This window comes from Oncorhynchus kisutch, linkage group LG2 (assembly GCF_002021735.2).
Source record: "Oncorhynchus kisutch isolate 150728-3 linkage group LG2, Okis_V2, whole genome shotgun sequence".
In the NCBI taxonomy this organism is placed as follows: Eukaryota; Metazoa; Chordata; class Actinopteri; order Salmoniformes; family Salmonidae; genus Oncorhynchus; species Oncorhynchus kisutch.
In genome coordinates this window covers 71,227,131-71,249,350 of record NC_034175.2, presented here as the reverse complement: position 1 = coordinate 71,249,350, position 22,220 = coordinate 71,227,131, and the positions used below count along the sequence as shown (strand labels likewise).

General features: G+C 45.2%; 1 protein-coding gene across 1 annotated transcript in view; it reads right to left on the bottom strand.

The window, feature by feature from the left end:
* Window positions 1-1,272: 1,272 nt before the first annotated feature.
* The window catches only part of LOC109870849 (NGFI-A-binding protein 1-like), a 37,644-nt gene continuing 16,696 nt past the window's right edge, over window positions 1,273-22,220 (bottom strand). The window contains exons 4-8 of the mRNA XM_031802300.1: window positions 21,235-21,241; window positions 18,833-18,952; window positions 12,090-12,273; window positions 3,479-3,643; window positions 1,273-3,329 (exon numbers count right to left, since the gene is read on the bottom strand). Coding sequence (XP_031658160.1) covers window positions 3,259-3,329; window positions 3,479-3,643; window positions 12,090-12,273; window positions 18,833-18,952; window positions 21,235-21,241 — 547 coding nt within the window. The 3' untranslated portion in view covers window positions 1,273-3,258. The remainder of the gene's footprint in view (window positions 3,330-3,478; window positions 3,644-12,089; window positions 12,274-18,832; window positions 18,953-21,234; window positions 21,242-22,220) is intronic.

Genomic DNA, 22,220 nt, shown 5'->3' with positions numbered 1-22,220 from the left:
ACTGAATTAAGATTTAGTACCATTGCCTTTAAAATGGTTTAACTTTGGTCAAAAGTTTTGGGTAGCCTTCCACAAGCTTCCCACAATACGTTGGGCGAATGTTGGCCCATTCCTCCTGACAGAGCTGGTGGAACTGAGTCAGGTTTGTAGGCCTCCTTGCTCGCACACGCTTTTTCATTCCTGCCCACAAATGTTCTATAGGATTGAGGTCAGGGCTTTGTGATGGCCACTCCAATACCTTGACTTTGTCCTTAAGCAATTTTGCCACAACTTTGGAAGTATGCTTGGGGTCAATGTCCATTTGGAAGACCCATTTGCGACCAAGCTTTAACTTCCTGACTGATGTCTTGAGATGTTGCTTCAATATATCTACATCCCTCCTCCTCATAGATGCCATCTATTTTGTGAAGTGCACCAGTCCCTCCAGCAGAAAAGCAACCCCACAACATGATGCTGCCACCCCCGTACTTCACGGTTGAAATGGTGTTCCTCAGCTTGCCTCCCCCTTTTTCCTTTTTTCAAACATAACAATGGTCATTATGGCCAAACAGTTCTATTTTTGTTTCATCAGACCGACCAGAGGACATTTCTCCAAAAAGTACGATCTTTGTCCCCATGTGCAGTTGCAAATCGTAGTCTGGCTTTTTTATGCCGGTTTTGGAGCAGTGGCTTCTTCCTTGCTGAGCACCCTTTCAGGTTATGTCGATATAGGACTCGTTTTACTGTGGATATAGATACTTTTGTACCTGTTTTCTCCAGCATCTTCACAAGGTCCTTTGCTGTTGTTCTGGGATTGATTTGCACTTTTCGCACCAAAGAACATTCATCTCTAGGAGACAGAACGCGTCTCCTTCCTGAGCGGTATGATGGCTGCGTGGTTCCATGGTGTTTATACTTGCATACTGTTGTTTGTACAGATGAACGTGGTACCTTCAGGCATTTGGAAATCGCTCCCAAGGATGAACTAGATGAGTGGAGGTCAACTATTTTTGGCTGATTTCTTTTGATTTTCCCATGATGTCAAGCAAAGAGGCATTGAGTTTGAAGGTTGGCCTTGAAATAATTCCACAGGTACACCTCCAATTGACTCAAATGATGTCAATTAGCGTATCAGAAGCTTCTAAAGCCATGACATAATTTTCTGGAATTTTCCAAGTTGTTTAAAAGCACAGTCAACTTAGTGCATGTAAACTTCTGACCCACTGGAATTGTGATACAGTGAATTATAAGTGAAATAAACTGTCTGTAAACAATTGTTGGAAAAATTACTTGTGTCATGCAAGACTATAGTTTGTTAACAAGAAATTTGTGGAGTGGTTTAAAAACAAGTTTTAATGACTCCAACCTAAGTGTATGTAAACTTCTGACTGTATCTTCTGACTTCTGACTATCTGTTCGAGGTCATCTTGAGGGGAACTAAGACTATGGCTAACGCTAGTCAACAGGAAATAAAACTACTGCACAGTGACCACGATCCCCACAACTGGGAAAACTAGACATTGACACTGGGTTTCTCAACAACACATTGTCGGTGTTGCTCTACTTATACAGACTTGGTTTTGTACTAATTAAAGTGAGAAGACGTCGGTGTTGCTCTACTTATACAGACTTGGTTTTGTACTAGTTAAAGTGAGAAGACGTCGGTGTTGCTCTACTTATACAGACTTGGTTTTGTACTAGTTAAAGTGAGAAGACGGTGTTGCTCTACTTATACACACTTGGTTTTGTACTAGTTAAAGTGAGAAGACGTCGGTGTTGCTCTACTTATACAGACTTGGTTTTGTACTAATTAAAGTGAGAAGACGTCGGTGTTGCTCTACTTATACAGACTTGGTTTTGTACTAGTTAAAGTGAGAAGACGGTGTTGCTCTACTTATACACACTTGGTTTTGTACTAGTTAAAGTGAGAAGACGTCGGTGTTGCTCTACTTATACACACTTGGTTTTGTACTAGTTAAAGTGAGAAGACGTCGGTGTTGCTCTACTTATACACACTTGCTTTTGTACTAGTTAAAGTGAGAAGACGTCGGTGTTGCTCTACTTATACAGACTTGGTTTTGTACTAGTTAAAGTGAGAAGGTGGGATGTAGACCCTGTTATTACTGTTTTGTAGTTCAGACTCTACTACTTCTAGGATTTCCCTTCCGTTTAGTAAGACAGAGTACGTCAACGTCTCCATTTATATGGCCTCTGAGGCCCTTGTCATGAAAATCCCTACTTGTGCTTATTCTTGAAGCTATCATACACACCCGATGTTATCACAGAAGACTGTCTTGCAATAATATACAAATTTGGTACTTTGTTGTCCCATAGGTTGTCATCCCATATGTTGTCGTCCAAATATTTTGCCATCCCATATGTCCCCCCCCCCATATGTTGTCATCGTCCCATATGTTGGGGCGGCAGGTATCCTAGTGGTTAGCGCGTTGGACTAGTAACCGAAAGGTTGCAAGATCAAATCCCCAAGCTGACAAGGTAAAAATCTGTCATTCAGCCCTGAACAAGGCAGTTAACACACTGCTCCTAGGTCATCATTGAACGTAAGAATTTGTTCTTAACTGACTTGCCTGGTTAAATAAAGGTACAAATGTAAATGTTGTTGTCGTCCCATATGTAAATTCCAAATTAAGGCTCTCACTGAATTGTAATAAATATTTAAGTTGGTGTCATAAATGAAAGCCTCTAAGTTTTTTTTTATCACCATTAGAACCTTGGATGAGTCAACCCATGGCAACACCATGGTAACACCATGGCAACACCATGGTAACCCGGCACTTTGTCAACATAAATAAGACTTTTCTGAGCCAAATCCTGGTTGACTCAAAGTCGGTGGAACTTCTAGTGTTGTCCTGGTAACTGACATCCTAATTTTATACAGCACATATTATATGACATCAATGACAAATAAACACTTTTCAGTGTCAGAACTCTGTATGTACAAATACATCTACAGACTCCTCGCCATCAGTCTTGAAAGTAAGAAAGGAGAACGGTAGAGTAGGGAAGGGAGGGGGAATCAACACAGTCAGTGAAAATACAAAAAAATGGGCTTCTACGAGTAGAGAAATAAAGGCTCTCTAGGTGCTTTGGCAAAAAAGAAACTACATGTAAAATCCCTTATCTTGAGGCAACATTGGTTGTTAAGGCTCTAATGCAGCTGTGCTTGTTTAGTATTGCCCAACGACGACTGTGTTGTGAAAGAGGGATGCGCAAGGAGGAAGAGGAGGAGGAGAAGAGGTGCTATCTGGAATCCTCTGGCTATGATTTGATGGTCTTCTTGTCAGAAAGGCTGAGAGCCCCTTGGGAGAAGTCAGCCCCGTTCCCATTTTCTGGAATGAGAGAGAAAATAAATAAATAGGAGATGGAATATCTTCTAATGATTCAGCATGAGAGAACAATGACAAAGAATCAACAAACTAATTCAGTATCAAATGATGAATTGTGAATGAACAATAAGAGAGCATCTCTAGGGGCAGACCTATGGTCAGAGTTTTGAACTTGACATTGCTATGGTGACTCGTGGGCGGGGTCTTTCCCTCCCTGTTGCCGTGATGCCTCTTCAGCTCATTGGCTAGTTGTTTCCCCAGGGGTGTGTCTCCATTCGACTTTTGACCCTCCACCTGCAGGTTCAGTGGCCTCTCCCCTGCAGGAACACACAGCTAGGTAAGGATGAAGCTAGGATACAGACAGCTAGGTCAAATCAAATTTTATTTGTCACAAGCGCCGAATACAACAAGTGTAGACCTTATAGTGAAATGTTTACTTACAAGCCCTTAACCTCTAGTAACTCCCCATCCCGGGTGCGGGAGCGTAATCATCGACTGACACTAATTAGCATAACGCAACGGACATAAATATTCCTATTCATGAAAATCACAAGTGAAATATATTGATTTTATTTGTCACAAGTGCCGAATACAACAAGTGTAGACCTTACAGTGAAATGTTTACTTACAAGCCCTTAATCAACAATGCAGTTAAGAAAAATACCTAAAAAAATAAGAAGTAACAAATAATTAAATAGCAGCAGTAAAATAACAACAGCGAGGCTATATGGGGTGGGGGGGGGGGCAAAGCAAGTAGTCTGGGTTGCCATTTGATTAGCTGTTCAGGAGTCTTATGGCTTGGGGGTAGAAGCTGTTTAGAAGCCTCTTGGACCAAGACTTGGCGCTCCGGTACCCCTTGCCTTGTGGTAGCAGAGAGAACAGTCTACGACTGGGTTGTCTGGAGTCTTTGACAATTTTTTTGGTCTTTCGCTGACACCGCCTGGTATAGAGATCCTGGATGGCAGGAAGCTTGGCCCCAGTGATGTACTGGGACTTACGCACTACCCTCTGTAGTGCCTTACGGTCGGAGGCCGAGCAGTTGCCATATACCAGGCACTGATGCAAGCAGTCAGGATACTCTTGATGGTGCAGCTGTAGAATCTTTTGAGGATCTGAGGACCCGTGCCAAATCTTTTCAGTCTCGGGAGGGGGAATAGGTTTTGTTGTGCCCTTTTCACGACTGTCTTGGTGTGCTTGGACCATGTTCATTTGTTCGTGATTTGGACACCAAGGAACTTGTAGCTCTCAACCTGCTCCACTAAAGCCCCATTGATGAGAATGGGGGCGTGCTCGGTCCTCCTTTTCCTGTAGTCCACAATCATCTCCTTAGTCTTGATCACGTTGAGGGAGAGGTTGTTGTCCTGGCACCACACAGCCAGGTCTCTGACCTCCTCCCTATATGCTGTCTCGTCGTTGTTGGTGATTAGGCCTACCACTGTTGTGTCATCGGCAAACTTAATGATGGTGTTGGGAGACGTGCCTGGTCTTGCAGTCATGAGTGAACATGGAGTACAGGAGGGGAATGAGTACACACACTTGAGGGGCCCCCGTGTTAAGGATCAGCATGGTGGATATGTTGTTACCTATACTTACCATCAGGAAGTCCAGGATCCAGATCCAGAGGGAGGTATTTAGCTTAGTGATGAGCTTTGAGGGTACTATGGTGTTGAATGCTGAGCTGGAGTCAATGAATAGCATTCTCACATAGGTGTTCCTTTTGTACAGGTGTGAAAGGGCAGTGTGGAGTTCAAAATAAATTGCATAATTTCTGTTGGGGCGGTATGCAAATTAAGTGGGCCTAGGGTTTCTGGGATAATTTGTTGATGTGAGCCATGACCAGGCTTTCAAAGCACTTCATGGCTACAGACTTGAGTGCTAAGGGTCTGTAGTCATTTAGGCAGGTTGCCTTTGTGGTCTTGGGCACAGGTACTATGGTGGTCTGTTTGAAGCATGTTGGTATTATAGACTCAATCAGGGACAGGTTGAAAATGTCAGTGAAGACACTTGCCAGTTGGCCAGCGCATGCTCGGAGTACACGTCCTGGTTATCTGTCTGGCCATGCGGCCTTGTGAATATTGACATGTTTAGTAATTTAGCTCTTCTGGTAGGCTAGTGTCACTCGGCAGCTCTTGGCTGTGCTTCCCTTTGTAGTCCGTCATAGTTTGCAAGCCCTGCCACATCCGACGAGCGTCAGAGCCGGTGTAGTATGATTCGAACTTTGTCCTGTATTGATGCTTTGCCTGTTTGATGGTTCGTCGGAGGGCATAGTGGGATTTCTTACAAGATTCTGGGTTAGTGTCCCGCTCCTTGAAAGAGGCAGCTCTACCCTTTAGCTCAGTGCAGATGTTGCCTGTAATCCATGGCTTCTGGTTGGTTTATGTACGTACAGTCACTGTGGAGACAACGTCATCGATGCACTTATTGATGAAGTCAGTGACTAATGTGGTGTACTCCTCAATGCCATCGTAAGAATCCGGGAACATATTTCAGTCTGTGCTAGAAAGTACTGTCTTGTAGCTTAGCATCTGCTTCATCTGACCACTTTTTTATTGACCGAGTCACTGGTGCTTCCTGCTTTCATTTTATGCTTGTAAGCAGGAATCAGGAGGATAGAGTTATGGTCAGATTTGCCAAATGGAGGGCGAGGGAAAGCTTTGTACACGTCTCTCTGTGTGGAGTAAAGGTGGTCTAGAATTGTTTGTTTTCCCCCTCTGGTTGCACAGAGGGGGAAATTAAAGTCCCCGGCCACTTCTGGATGAGCGTTTTCCTGTTTGCTTATGGCGATATACAGCTCATTGAGTGAGGTCTTAGTGCCAGCCTTGATCTGTGGTGGTATGTAGGCAGCTACGAAAAATACAGATGAAAAATCTCTAGGTAGATAGTGTGGTCTACAGCTTATCATGAGATATTACAGTTTTTAACGTCCCGTTGGTAGGATATACATGCATTTAGCTCTCCCAATTTATTTCTCCGCTGATTGTGCGTTGGCCAGTAGTATGGATGGCAAGGGCAGATTCGCCACTCATCAGCGGATCCTCAAAGGGAACCTGCCCTTGCCATCCATACTACTGGCCAACGCACAATCAGCGGCACCTCGATCTCTTTCCGCTATATTTTCACCGTCTCTTTCTACTGCGAATGATGGGGATGGGGGCTTGTTCGGGTGTCTGGAGTAAATCCCTTTCGTCCAACTCATTAAAGTTAAATTCTTTGTCCAGTTCAAGGTGAGTAATCACTGTTCTGATTTCCAGAAGCTCTTATTCAATCATAAGAGCTGGTAGCAGAAACATTATGTACATTGGCTCGCATAACGACAAAGCTAGGATACAAACAAAATAGACCACCGCTGTTATTTAAAGGGATACTTTGTAATTTTGGCAATGAGGCTCTTTATCTACTTCCCCAGAGTCAGATGAAGTCGTGGATACCATTTTATGTCTCTGTGTCCAGTATGAAGGGAGTTAAGGGCACTTTCGCGAGCAAATGCTAACCAGCATTAGCTCAATGACTGGAAGTCTATCGGTATCCGCTAGTTTATGAGTATTCGCCAGGCAGGAAAATTGTATCCAAGAGATCATCTGAGTCTAGGGAAGTACTGTAGATAAAGGGCCTCATTGACAAATTCCTGAAGTGTCCCTTGAACCTGCAACTAGGCATGGAGCTGTTATTTAACCTGTATTTAGGCATGGAGCTGTTATTTAACCTGTATTTAGACAGAGAGCTGTTATTTAACCTGTAATTAGACAGGGAGCTGTTATTTAACCTGTAATTAGACAGGGAGCTGTTATTTAACCTGTATTTAGACAGGGAGCTGTTATTTAACCTGTAATTAGACAGGGAGCTGTTATTTAACCTGTAATTAGACAGGGAGCTGTTATTGAACCTGTAATTAGACAGGGAGCTGTTATTTAACCTGTAATTAGACAGGGAGCTGTTATTTAACCTGTAATTAGACAGGGAGCTGTTATTTAACCTGTAATTAGACAGGGAGCTGTTATTTAACCTGTAATTAGACAGGGAGCTGTTATTTAACCTGTAATTAGACAGGGAGCTGTTATTTAACCTGTAATTAGACAGGGAGCTGTTATTTAACCTGTAATTAGACAGGGAGCTGTTATTTAACCTGTAATTAGACAGGGAGCTGTTATTTAACCTGTATTTAGACAGGGAGCTGTTATTTAACCTGTATTTAGACAGGGAGCTGTTATTTAACCTGTAATTAGACAGGGAGCTGTTATTTAACCTGTAATTAGACAGGGAGCTGTTATTTAACCTGTAATTAGACAGGGAGCTGTTATTTAACCTGTAATTAGACAGGGAGCTGTTATTTAACCTGTAATTAGACAGGGAGCTGTTATTGAACCTGTAATTAGACAGAGAGCTGTTATTTAAAAAAGGTTATACAGCTGCAACATCGAGAGCATCCTAACTGGTTGCATCACTGCCTGATACGGCAATTGCTCGGCCTCCGACCGCAAGGCACTTCAGAGGGTAGTGCGTACGGCCCAGTACATCACTGGGGCTAAGCTGCCTGCCATCCAGGACCTCTATACCAGGCGGTGTCAGAGGAAGGCCCTAAAAATTGTCAAAGACCCCAGCCACCCCAGTCATAGACTGTTCTCTCTACTACTGCATGGCAAGCGGTACCGGAGTGCCAAGTCTAGGACAAAAAGGCTTCTCAACAGTTTTTATTCCCAAGCCATAAGACTCCTGAACAGGTACTCAAATGGTTACCCGGACTATTTGCATTGTGTGCCCCCCAAGCCCTCTTTTACGCTGCTGCTACTCTCTGTTTATCTTATATGCATAGTCACTTTAACTATACATTCATGTACATACCACCTAAATTGGCCCGGCCAACCAGTGCTCCCGCACATTGGCTAACCGGGCTATCTGCATTGTGTCCCACCACCCGCCAACCCCTCTTTTTACGCTTCTGCTACTTTCTGTTCATCATATATGCATAGTCACTTTAACGACACCTACATGTACATACTACCTCAATAAGCCTGACTAACAGGTGTCTGTATATAGCCTTGCTACTCTTTTTTCAACTGTCTTTTTACTGTTGTTTTATTTCTTTACCAATTTTTTGGGCACTATTGGTTAGAGCCTGTAAGTAAGCATTTCACTGTAAGGTCTACACCTTTTGTATTCGGCACACGTGACATATAAACTTTGATTTGATTTGATTTAGACAATGGCTGTAATTAAACCTGTGCTGAGGCAGAGAGCTGTAATTGAACCTGTACTGAGGCAGAGAGCTGTAATTGAACCTGTACTGAGGCAGAGAGCTGTAATTGAACCTGTACTGAGGCAGAGAGCTGTAATTGAACCTGTACTGAGGCAGAGAGCTGTAATTTAACCTGCACTGAGGCAGAGAGCTGTAATTGAATCTGTACTGAGGCAGAGAGCTGTAATTGAACCTGTACTGAGGCAGAGAGCAGAGAGCTGTAATTGAACCTGTACTGAGGCAGAGAGCTGTAATTGAACCTGTACTTAGGCAGAGAGCTGTAATTGAACCTGTACTGAGGCAGAGAGCTGTAATTGAACCTGTACTGAGGCAGAGAGCTGTAATTGAACCTGTACTGAGGCAGAGAGCTGTAATTGAACCTGTACTGAGGCAGAGAGCTGTAATTTAACCTGCACTGAGGCAGAGAGCTGTAATTTAACCTGCACTGAGGCAGAGAGCTGTAATTTAATCTGTACTGAGGCAGAGAGCTGTAATTGAACCTGTACTGAGGCAGAGAGCAGAGAGCTGTAATTTAACCTGTACTGAGGCAGAGAGCTGTAATTGAACCTGTACTGAGGCAGAGAGCTGTAATTGAACCTGTACTGAGGCAGAAAGCAGAGAGCTGTAATTTAACCTGTACTGAGGCAGAGAGCTGTAATTTAACCTGTACTGAGGCAGAGAGCTGTAATTTAACCTGTACTGAGGCAGAGAGCTGTAATTTAACCTATACTGAGGCAGAGAGCTGTAATTTAACCTGTACTGAGGCAGAGAGCTGTAATTTAACCTGTACTGAGGCAGAGAGCTGTAATTTAACCTGTACTGAGGCAGAGAGCTGTAATTTAACCTGTACTGAGGCAGAGAGCTGTAATTTAACCTGTACTGAGGCAGAGAGCTGTAATTTAACCTGTACTGAGGCAGAGAGCTGTAATTTAACCTGTACTTAGGCAGAGAGCTGTAATTTAACCTGTACTTAGGCAGAGAGCTGTAATTGAACCTGCACTGAGGCAGAGAGCTGTAATTGAACCTGCACTGAGGCAGAGAGCTGTAATTTAACCTGCACTGAGGCAGAGAGCTGTAATTTAACCTGCACTGAGGCAGAGAGCAGAGAGATGTAATTGAACCTGTACTGAGGCAGAGAGCAGAGAGATGTAATTGAACCTGTACTTAGGCAGAGAGCTGAGAGCTGTAATTTAACCTGCACTGAGGCAGAGAGCTGTAATTTAACCTGTACTGAGGCAGAGAGCTGTAATTTAACCTGTACTTAGGCAGAGAGCTGTAATTAAACCTGTACTGAGGCAGAGAGCTGTAATTTAACCTGTACTTAGGCAGAGAGCTGTAATTGAAGCTGTACTGAGGCAGAGAGCTGAGAGCTGTAATTGAACCTGTACTGAGGCAGAGAGCTGTAATTGAACCTGTAAATGGACAGACTGCTCTTTAATTACTTCTTACTTTAATTTCCTATTCTTATTCCTATTTGTATTTTTTTAACTGCATAGTTGGTTAGGGGCTCATAAGGAAGCATTTCACTGTAAATTGAAATGTAAGGTCACTGTAAGGTGAATACACCTGTTGTATTCGGCGCATGTGACAAACACAATTTGATTTGATTATGCTACTGCTACTCTCTGTTTATCATATATGCATAGTCACTTTAACCATATCTACATGTACATACTACCTCAATCAGCCTGACTAACTGTCTGTATGTAGCCTCGCTACTGTATATATCCTCGCTACTGTTATTTTTCACAGTTGTTTATTATTTCATTACTAATCTATTGTTCACCTAATACTTTTTAAGTAAAAAAAAAAAGGTAAGTAAGCATCTCACTGTAAGGGCTACACCTGTTGTATTCAGCGTACATGACAAATACATTTTGATTTAATTTAATTGTGCAGGGAGTCCCTCTTCTCAACAGAAGACACATTTCTGATATAACAGAATGATAATAAATGTACTGTAGTATTGTGCTGTGTATGAAAAGTGTTATTCACGCCACATTGCTGTCAATGCTGTTTATGAAGACCCAGAGGTAGAGCACAAAGGAAGAGAATTCAGTCTGTGTACATGTGAGTGCATGTGTGTGTGTGTGTGTGTGTGTGTGTTTAAGTGTGTGTGGTTACGCGCCGTGCGAGCATAAAAGGAAACAGAGGAAGCTGGTGAACGTGTTAACATTGCGGTGTCATGCTGTTGACTGTGTGAGGTTGAGTTTGTGAAAGTAGAGAGGTCGTGTCATCCTTCATCCTCAGTGCTCACCACACACTCTTCGTTGTCTCAAATGATGCACGTTTTCCGGTTGAAACCGTTTCCGAAGAGTTTGTGCATATATTATGATGATTATTTTGTGGCGTTGTTTATTTGTTTTGGACATCATTGAGGGTTTTTTCCGGCTGTTTGGGCGCACAAAATGTTTCCTGGATCCAAGCCGATGTTCAGAGCCGAAGTCTACGCCCCTTTGTGGGTGATTGATCAACAGTAGGGATTATTCAATAAAGTCTTTGTTGTCTTTCAAAGTGAGACCATTTGTTTTCATGCGCGTTTTAATTGACAAATACTGCACTAAACATCTCAGTTAGATGTAAAATTGTACGAATAAGATCTCCTTGGCAAAAATGTCAAAATTCATGACAGATTTCTTGAGATATTTTAAGATTTAATTTGGACTATTTGGACAAACAGTACTATTGCCACTCTGTTTTTCAAGCGAAGGTCTTTTCAAGCAAAGGTATTTTAAGGGAGTATGCGAGCACACCTGTTTGTTTCGTACTAGCTGAGTTCGACTAGGCGCCAGCCAAACCGCAGCATTTTTATTGTCTCATGTGCGAAAAATGCTAATATCAGTCCCATGACTTGAATGGGATTTGTGTTACAAATGTTAAAACGTTTAGTATGTGGAAACAGTGTCAGGGGAAACTACACCAAAGCATGGATTGCTGTCATACCTTGTCCAGACTGCTTACAGGGTCAAGAAATCAATGTTTAATTTTGTAATTTGGGTGAATTATCCATTTAAGAGTGCTTCAGGGTAAATCAATAGCTGCCTCAAAGCAAACTTTAAAAAACAACTCAGAGCATTTATAACCTTTATATATACACGTCTGGTTTCTGAGGACTTAGATAGTTGGTGTGTATATATTGATATGTAGGCTACATGTGCCATTTGTGTGGACCCCAGGAAGAGTAGCTGCTGCTTCACAACAGCTAGTGGGGATGTAATAAAATACCCCAAAATACACACACACACCTGGACCCATCCTGAAAGTCCCCAAAACCCCCCCCAAAAACAAATTACTGAGAGAAATGAAAGTGTGACTAGGAAATGAAACATAAACGCAGTGTATATTTAACCAGCAGAAATAGAAGGGTGGCGAACAGTGGCACCACTGACCCAATGTTAACGTTTTATCCTCCTTACTCCAACCTTAACCTTGGTTCCTAAACTTAATCTCAACACCTAATTCATTCAACTTTACGTTTTCGTTCTGCCTGTCCAATATACACTTCCTAACATGAATGTGGAATGACTGACCTGGCGGTAGACTGGTGCTATCAGTGGAGACTCCGTTGACATGGTGACGGTGTTCTGGGTTAGTGTTGTGATTCAACCTGAAGGTCCCCAGAGGGACCTTCCACTCCAGAGCCTGCAGTCTGTCCTGGGCCTGCGCTTCGTGATGGATCTCCATCTGTCTGGTCAGCAGACGCTCCAGCTGCAGCTAACACACCCGCATGAACAGACCACATAGACACAAACACACACACACACACACAGACAGACGGAGACACACGGACAGACACAGATGGACAGACACACAGATAGAGGCATGCAGAGTTAGAGATAAACAAAAATAAACTAAATCTGTTCTGTCTAGATACTGGTTGTTTATGCACGTATCTGTTCTCCTGTCTAGATACTGGTTGTTTATGCACCTATCTGTTCTCCTGTCTAGATACTGGTTGTTTATGCACCTATCTGTTCTCCTGTCTAGATACTGGTTGTTTATGCACCTATCTGTTCTCCTGTCTAGATACTGGTTGTTTATGCACCTGTCTGTTCTCCTGTCTAGATACTGGTTGTTTATGCGCCTATCTGTTCTCCTGTCTAGATACTGGTTGTTTATGCACGTATTTGTTCTCCTGTCTAGATACTGGTTGTTTATGCACCTATCTGTTCTCCTGTCTAGATACTGGTTGTTTATACACCTATCTGTTCTCCTGTCTAGATACTGGTTGTTTATGCACCTATCTGTTCTCCTGTCTAGATACTGGTTGTTTATGCACCTATCTGTTCTCCTGTCTAGATACTGGTTGTTTATGCACCTATCTGTTCTCCTGTCTAGATACTGGTTGTTTATGCACGCATCTGTCAGCCATTTCCTGCCTCGTCTGTCACTCCGAAACGACAGAAAAGAAACCTGTAATTTCACGAGGGATTATTAGGAGTTATTTTAAATGGATACTTTGGGACATTGGCAATGAGGCCCTTTATCAAATCAAATGTTATTAGGTACATGCGTTGAATACAACAAGGGTAGACCTTACAGTGACATGCTGACTTACAAGCCCTTAACCAACAGGTGTAGACCTTACAGTGACATGCTGACTTACAAGCCCTTAACCAACAGGTGTAGACCTTACAGTGAAATGCTGCCTTACAAGCCCTTAACCAACAGTGCAGTTCAAGAAGAGTTTAGAAAATATTTACCAAATAAACTAAAGTAAAAATTTATAAAATGTAACACAATACCGAGGCTATATACAGGTGGTACCGTTACCGAATCAATGTGCCGGGGTACAGGTTAGTCGAGGTAATCTATACATGTAAGTACGGGTAAAGTGACTATGCATAGATAATAAACAGGTTAGTTGAGGTAATTGAGGTCATATGTACATGTAGGTAGGGGTAAAGTGACTATGCATAGATAATAAACCGGTTAGTTGAGGTAATTGAGGTCATATGTACATGTAGGTAGGGGTAAAGTGACTATGCATAGATAATAAACAGTGAGTAGCAACAATGTAAAAACAAAAGGTGTAAATAGTGTGAGTGGCCATTTAACAATTAATCAATCTACCTCCCCAGTCAGATGAACTTGTGGATACCATTTTTTTTGTCTCTGTGTTCAGTAGGAAGGAGATTAGACGTAGTTTCGTGAGCCAATGCTAACTAGCATTAGTGTAATGACTGGAAGCATATACCCATAGACTTCCAGTCTTTGCTCTAATGCTAGTTAGCAATTGAGCTAGCACTAGTTAGCAACTTCATTCAAACTGCACACATAAAAATGGTGTCCACGAGTTCATCTGACTGGGGAAGTAGATAAAGGGCTTCACTGCCAAAATCCTGAAGTATCTGTTTAAGCACAGTGGATGATGTCTCAACAGATGTGGAGGAAGGCATGGACGAGTGACTGCTTTCATGATTCCATTTTTTTCCCCCTCAACTAGAAACAAGATAAGCTGAGAGGAAACAAAACAGCTTGTCGATAACTTTGCTGATTATATGCAGTCGTTTCCTCACTTCATTTCTTCTCATTTACCCAGCTCATCAGCCAGCCATCCAACCAGTTATCCAGCTCATCAGCCAGCCATCCAACCAGTTATCCAGCTCATCAGCCAGCCATCCATCCAGTTATCCAGCTCATCAGCCAGCCATCCATCCAGTTATCCAGCTCATCAGCCAGCCATCCAACCAGTTATCCAGCTCATCAGCCAGCCATCCAACCAGTTATCCAGCTCATCAGCCAGCCATCCAACCAGTTATCCAGCTCATCAGCCAGCCATCCAACCAGTTATCCAGCCATCCATCCAGTTATCCAGCTCATCAGCCAGCCATCCATCCAGTTATCCAGCCATCCATCCAGTTATCCAGCTCATCAGCCAGCCATCCATCCAGTTATCCAGCTCATCAGCCAGCCATCCATCCAGTTATCCAGCTCATCAGCCAGCCATCCAACCAGTTATCCAGCAATCCATCCAGCTATCCAGCTCATCAGCCAGCCATCCATCCAGTTATCCAGCCATCCATCCAGTTATCCAGCTCATCAGCCAGTCATCCAGTTATCCAGCTCATCAGCCAGCCATCCATCCAGTTATCCAGCTCATCAGCCAGCCATCCAACCAGTTATCCAGCCATCCATCCAGCTATCCAGCTCATCAGCCAGCCATCCATCCAGTTATCCAGCCATCCATCCAGTTATCCAGCTCATCAGCCAGCCATCCATCCAGTTATCCAGCTCATCAGCCAGCCATCCATCCAGTTATCCAGCTCATCAGCCAGCCATCCATCCAGCCATCCATCCAGTTATCCAGCTCATCAGCCAGCCATCCATCCAGTTATCCAGCTCATCAGCCAGCCATCCATCCAGTTATCCAGCTCATCAGCCAGCCATCCATCCAGTTATCCAGCTCATCAGCCAGCCATCCATCCAGTTATCCAGCCATCCATCCAGTTATCCAGCTCATCAGCCAGCCATCCATCCAGTTATCCAGCTATACATCCAGTTATCCAGCTCATCAGCCAGCCATCCAACCAGTTATCCAGCCATCCATCCAGTTATCCAGCTCATCAGCCAGCCATCCATCCAGTTACCCAGATCATCAGCCAGCCATCCATCCAGTTATCCAGCTCATCAGCCAGCCATCCATCCAGTTACCCAGATCATCAGCCAGCCATCCATCCAGTTATCCAGTCCATCAGCCAGCCATCCATCCAGTTACCCAGTCAGTCAGCCAGCATTCCATCCAGTTACCCAGATCATCAGCCAGCCATCCATCCAGTTATCCAGCTCATCAGCCAGCCATCCATCCAGTTACCCAGATCATCAGCCAGCCATCCAACCAGTTATCCAGTCCATCAGCCAGCCATCCATCCAGTTACCCAGTCAGTCAGAAAGCATTCCATCCAGTTACCCTGCTCATCAGCCAGCCATCCATCCAGTTATCCAGCTCATCAGCCAGCCATCCATCCATCCAGTTATCCAGCTCATCAGCCAGCCATCCATCCAGTTATCCAGCTCATCAGCCAGCCATCCATCCAGTTATCCAGCTCATCAGCCAGCCATCCAACCAGTTATCCAGCTCATCAGCCAGCCATCCAACCAGTTATCCAGCTCATCAGCCAGCCATCCAACCAGTTATCCAGCCATCCATCCAGTTATCCAGCTCATCAGCCAGCCATCCATCCATCCAGTTATCCAGCTCATCAGCCAGCCATCCAACCAGTTATCCAGCTCATCAGCCAGCCATCCAACCAGTTATCCAGCTCATCAGCCAGCCATCCAACCAGTTATCCAGCCATCCATCCAGTTATCCAGCTCATCAGCCAGCCATCCATCCAGTTATCCAGCCATCCATCCAGTTATCCAGCTCATCAGCCAGCCATCCAACCAGTTATCCAGCTCATCAGCCAGCCATCCAACCAGTTATCCAGCTCATCAGCCAGCCATCCATCCATCCAGTTATCCAGCTCATCAGCCAGCCATCCAACCAGTTATCCAGCTCATCAGCCAGCCATCCAACCAGTTATCCAGCTCATCAGCCAGCCATCCAACCAGTTATCCAGCCATCCATCCAGTTATCCAGCTCATCAGCCAGCCATCCATCCAGTTATCCAGCCAGCCATCCAGTTATCCAGCTCATCAGCCAGCCATCCAACCAGTTATCCAGCTCATCAGCCAGCCATCCAACCAGTTATCCAGCCATCCATCCAGTTATCCAGCTCATCAGCCAGCCATCCATCCAGTTATCCTGCCATCCATCCAGTTATCCAGCTCATCAGCCAGCCATCCATCCAGTTATCCAGCTCATCAGCCAGCCATCCATCCAGTTATCCAGCTCATCAGCCAGCCATCCAACCAGTTATCCATCCATCCATCCAGCTATCCAGCTCATCAGCCAGCCATCCATCCAGTTATCCAGCCATCCATCCAGTTATCCAGCTCATCAGCCAGCCATCCAACCAGTTATCCAGCCATCCATCCAGTTATCCAGCTCATCAGCCAGCCATCCATCCAGCCATCCATCCAGTTATCCAGCTCATCAGCCAGCCATCCATCCAGTTATCCAGCTCATCAGCCAGCCATCCATCCAGTTATCCAGCTCATCAGCCAGCCATCCATCCAGTTATCCAGCCATCCATCCAGTTATCCAGCTCATCAGCCAGCCATCCATCCAGCCATCCATCCAGTTATCCAGCTCATCAGCCAGCCATCCATTCAGTTATCCAGCTCATCAGCCAGCCATCCATCCAGTTATCCAGCTCACCAGCCAGCCATCCATCCAGTTATCCAGCCATCCATCCAGTTATCCAGCTCATCAGCCAGCCATCCATCCAGTTATCCAGCCATACATCCAGTTATCCAGCTCATCAGCCAGCCATCCAACCAGTTATCCAGCCATCCATCCAGTTATCCAGCTCATCAGCCAGCCATCCATCCAGTTACCTAGATCATCAGCCAGCCATCCATCCAGTTATCCAGCTCATCAGCCAGCCATCCATCCAGTTACCCAGATCATCAGCCAGCCATCCATCCAGTTATCCAGTCCATCAGCCAGCCATCCATCCAGTTACCCAGTCAGTCAGCCAGCATTCCATCCAGTTACCCAGTCAGTCAGCCAGCATTCCATCCAGTTACCCAGATCATCAGCCAGCCATCCATCCAGTTATCCAGCTCATCAGCCAGCCATCCATCCAGTTACCCAGATCATCAGCCAGCCATCCAACCAGTTATCCAGTCCGTCAGCCAGCCATCCATCCAGTTACCCAGTCAGTCAGCCAGCATTCCATCCAGTTACCCTGCTCATCAGCCAGCCATCCATCCAGTTATCCAGCTCATCAGCCAGCCAGCCATCCATCCAGTTATCCAGCTCATCAGCCAGCCATCCATCCATCCAGTTATCCAGCTCATCAGCCAGCCATCCATCCAGTTATCCAGTCCATCAGCCAGCCATCCAACCAGTTATCCAGCTCATCAGCCAGCCATCCATCCAGTTATCCAGTCAGTCAGCCAGCCATCCATCCAGTTACACAGCTCATCAGCCAGCCATCCATCCAGTTATCCAGTCCATCAGCCAGCCATCCATCCAGTTATCCAGTCCATCAGCCAGCCATCCATCCAGTTATCCAGTCCATCAGCCAGCCATCCATCCAGTTATCCAGTCAGTCAGTCAGCCAGCCATCCATCCATCCAGTTACCCTGCTCATCAGCCATCCATCCAGTTATCCAGCTCATCAGCCAGCCATCCATCCAGTTATCCAGCCAGTCATCCATCCAGTTATCCAGTCAGTCAGCCAGCCATCCATCCAGTTATCCAGCTCATCAGCCAGCCATCCATCCAGTTATCCAGCTCATGAGCCAGCCATCCATCCAGTTATCCAGCTCATGAGCCAGCCATACATCCAGTTATCCAGCTCATGAGCCAGCCATCCATCCAGTTATCCAGCTCATCATCCAGCCATCCATCCAGTTATCCAGCTCATCATCCAGCCATCCATCCAGTTATCCAGCTCATCATCCAGCCATCCATCCAGTTATCCAGCTCATCATCCAGCCATCCATCCAGTTATCCAGCTCATCATCCAGCCATCCATCCAGTTATCCAGCTCATCATCCAGCCATCCATCCAGTTATCCAGCTCATCATCCAGCCATCCATCCAGTTATCTAGCTCATCATTCAGCCATCCATCCAGTTACCCAGCTCATCAGCCAGCCATCCATCCAGTCATCCAGCTCATCAGCCAGCCATCAATCCAGTCATCCAGCCATCCATCCAGTTATCCAGTTCATCAGCCAGCCATCCATCCAGTTATCCAGCTCATCAGCCAGCCATCCAGTTATCCAGCTCATCAGCCAGCCATCCATCCAGTTATCCAGTCAGTCAGTCAGTCAGCGAGCCAGCCAATTCATCCATCAGTCCGTCAGACAGCCAGTCAGTCAGTCCATCCATCCAGTCTGTCAGTCACACAGTCAGTCAGTCAGCAAGCCAGTTAGCCAAACAGTCATCCGGCAATCAGTCAGTCAAACAGTCATCCAGCAAGCCAGTCCGTAAAACAGTCAGTCAGTCAGCAAGCCAGCCAGCCAGCCAGCCAGTCAGTTCATCCATCAGTCCGTCAGACAGCCAGTCAGTCAGTCCATCCATCAGACAGACAGCCAGTCAGTCAGTCAGTCCATCCATCAGACAGCCAGCCAGTCAGTCCATCCATCATACAGCCAGCCAGTCAGTCCATCCATCAGACAGCCAGCCAGTCAGTCCGTCAGTGGTAGTATCGTCACCTGGATGCAGCGCCCCATAGTCTCCTCTCCTTTAGACTTGGCTGTGGCCAGCTGCTCTCTCAGGGCCACCCTTCTCATGTGGATTGACTGCAGGGCTTCCTGGAGGTCGAAGAAGCCCTCCTGACACAATAAAGAGACAATGAGGAACATTGAGACCACAGTCCAGATGAGCCCCTCTTTTCTACTCTAGGGGAGAGTGGGGTAAGTTGAGACACCCTTGTTTCTAGGAAACCATACACAACATTTATCATTTGACCAAATTTGACCAATTCACAGAGTCTGTGAGGGAAGAAAACAACATGCAAAGTGGTAACAAAGTTAGGTCCAAGTTCAATGAATGTATTGTCTAAGATTTACTGATGCTTGTATCTAAACCAAAGTTGATCACTTGAAGATTGTTCTATACATCAGTTGGGGTCTCTACTAGCTTCAATATGAGGTCCTAACAGAACAAGACAATCATTTGTGCCGGGTGTGATATTCCTCCTAAGTAGCTCGGGCTAATGTTCCTATCGACTCAGTAAGGCCAGCAGGCTAATGTTCCTATCGACTCAGTAAGGCCAGCAGGCTAATGTTCCTATCGACTCAGTAAGGCCAGCAGGCTAATGTTCCTATCGACTCAGTAAAGCCAGCAGGCTAATGTTCCTATCGACTCAGTAAGGCCAGCAGGCTAATGTTCCTATAGACCGAGTAAGGCCAGCAGGCTAATGTTCTTATCGACTCAGTAAGGCCAGCAGGCTAATGTTCCTATCGACTCAGTAAGGCCAGCAGGCTAATGTTCCTATCGACTCAGTAAAGCCAGCAGGCTAATGTTCCTATCGACTCAGTAAGGCCAGCAGGCTAATGTTCCTATAGACCGAGTAAGGCCAGCAGGCTAATGTTCTTATCGACTCAGTAAGGCCAGCAGGCTAATGTTCCTATCGACTCAGTAAGGCCAGCAGGCTAATGTTCCTATTGACTCAGTAAAGCCAGCAGGCTAATGTTCCTGTCGACCCAGTAAGGCCAGCAGGCTAATGTTCCTGTCGACCCAGTAAGGCCAGCAGGCTAATGTTCCTGTCGACCCAGTAAGGCCAGCAGGCTAATGTTCCTGTCGACCCAGTAAGGCCAGCAGGCTAATGTTCCTGTCGACCCAGTAAGGCCAGCAGGCTAATGTTCCTGTCGACCCAGTAAAGCCAGCAGGCTAATGTTCCTATCGACTCAGTAAGGCCAGCAGGCTAATGTTCCTGTCGACTCACTAAGGCCAGCAGGCTAATGTTCCTGTCGACTCAGTAAGGCCAGCAGGCTAATGTTCCTATCGACTCAGTAAAGCCAGCAGGCTGGTTTGTAACTTATGACAATTGTATTGTCAATGTAGTGTTGTATTCAAACGCCACTTTAAATGTGTACATGACACTGCAACAACATTTCCCCATGGGGACAATAAAGTCAGTAAGTAAACCTACCACCTGAGGTGGATCCTTCCTGCTGTACTGGGGTTAGTGAAGGTTGGACGAGGAAGGTTAACGCATGTCTGCTGGTCGATCAACCCTGAGCTAACCCTACCTTATGATGTGTCACTCCTTTACAGAACCCACAGAAGGTGTCCAGTCAGACTGTGTGTGTGTGTGTGTGTATATATGTGGGAGAGACAGAAGGAGAATTAAAGACCATATGACAGTGTGAGTATGTGTGCAGACAACTCAACTGTGCAAGTGTATGGGTGTGGGTGATTCAGAGAGCGCCCACATGGTGATGTCATCAGGCATATGGGTAGGCGCGACTGCACTCATTTGGGCATTTCTGTTGTTAGCGTCCACATGGGCGTGTGCCTGGCTCTTAATGGGAGGGTGGCAGCAGTGTGTATGTGTGGTATGGAGAGGACTGAAACAGCAGCAGGAAGGCAGGTGGGTGGGGATTCATTTTAGAACTGTCGGTCGTTAACTCCTTTGTTGTGGTAAATATGTAAAACTTCTCAAGAAGGACACACAGTCATGTACAGTCAAAAGAAAACCACCAGGTCGTGAGAACAATTGTCCCTTTAGCAAGAGAAAAGTGCCTCAAAATGAAAACAATTCCAAAAGTTGTTTTAAGGAAAATGTGTTTAATGTATGTAACAAACTGGGTCTTCAGTAGACTCCAATAAGTTACAGAAAACATATTTTCTATGAAAAGAATCCACTCCAAAACATTCATTCATTCATTCTGTTCCCCGTGCGGTGTTGGGTTACATGCAGGAAGACACATTTCAGTTAATTGCATTTAGTTGTACAACTGATTAGGTATTCCCCCTTTCCCTTCAAACAAATAACTCTGTATGTGTGTTCTACAAAGTTCTGCAATGTGACTGCCCCAAAGGATTGAGAAACAGGAGGAAGGAGATGGGGGAGTGTGTCTGCTACCTAGCTGGTCCCACCATGGCCCACCCCTGTACTGTGGAGGCGTGGAGTATGATCACTCACAGAGGTTTGGACCGCCAACAAACGAACCACTGGAGAGAGATGAATGAACAGCTGCCACAATCTCACATAGCTCACTACACAAAGCCACTCTTTACTCAACAGCTCAAAACAATTCAGAGGAGTTTCTGGGGAAACTCTTAACTCAACAGCTGCACTACACTGTGAGGAATGGAAATAGAGGCATTGACACACTGACAGACAAGGCCCTACTACGCAGCGTCTGACGCACTTCTAAAGACAAGGAGGGGATGCAAGGAGGTGTGTCAGTCGCTCAATGTGGATTCTTAGGGCGTGACTTAAGGTGCGGAGGAGGTGACCTGATTCGACAGAGAAAGTTTTTATTGCAGTGAACTTTGAGTGCTCACTTACATTATGACACCCAGTAGTCTTGAGGGACACGCCCCCCTCTCATTCGAGCCACGCCCACACAGCCAAGCTGGCTGACAGGCAGCTAAGTAAACATTAAGGCGCTGAACACACCCAGCCAGAACTGTCTGTCTGTCTGTCTGTTTGTGGGAATTAGATTGTTAATGGATTAACCCTTTTAATATACTAACACAACAAGTTGTTAGGAAACTGAAGATATAGGAATGAGCTTTAAATTATATATAGACAAACGTGGTGCTCATCAGTACATGCGGTGTGAGAGGAAAGAGATGAGCTCACCTCTGTTTTGATCATCTTGTGAGAAGGAAGTCAGCTTCTGTCACAATCATCGAGATCTACAGGAGATTGAGAGAGAGAACCAGAGAGTGTTTTAGGGGAGACCAGACAAGAAAGAGAGAGAGACCAGAGAGACAGAAACAAGCAAAGAAAGAGAACCAGTAGAGAGAGGGGGAGAGAAGAAACATAGAAAGAAAGAATAGACCAGAGAGAGAGAGGGAGAGGAGACAGAAACAAGAAAGAAGAAAAAGAAAGAAAGAAAGAAGACCAGAGAGAGAGAGGGAAGA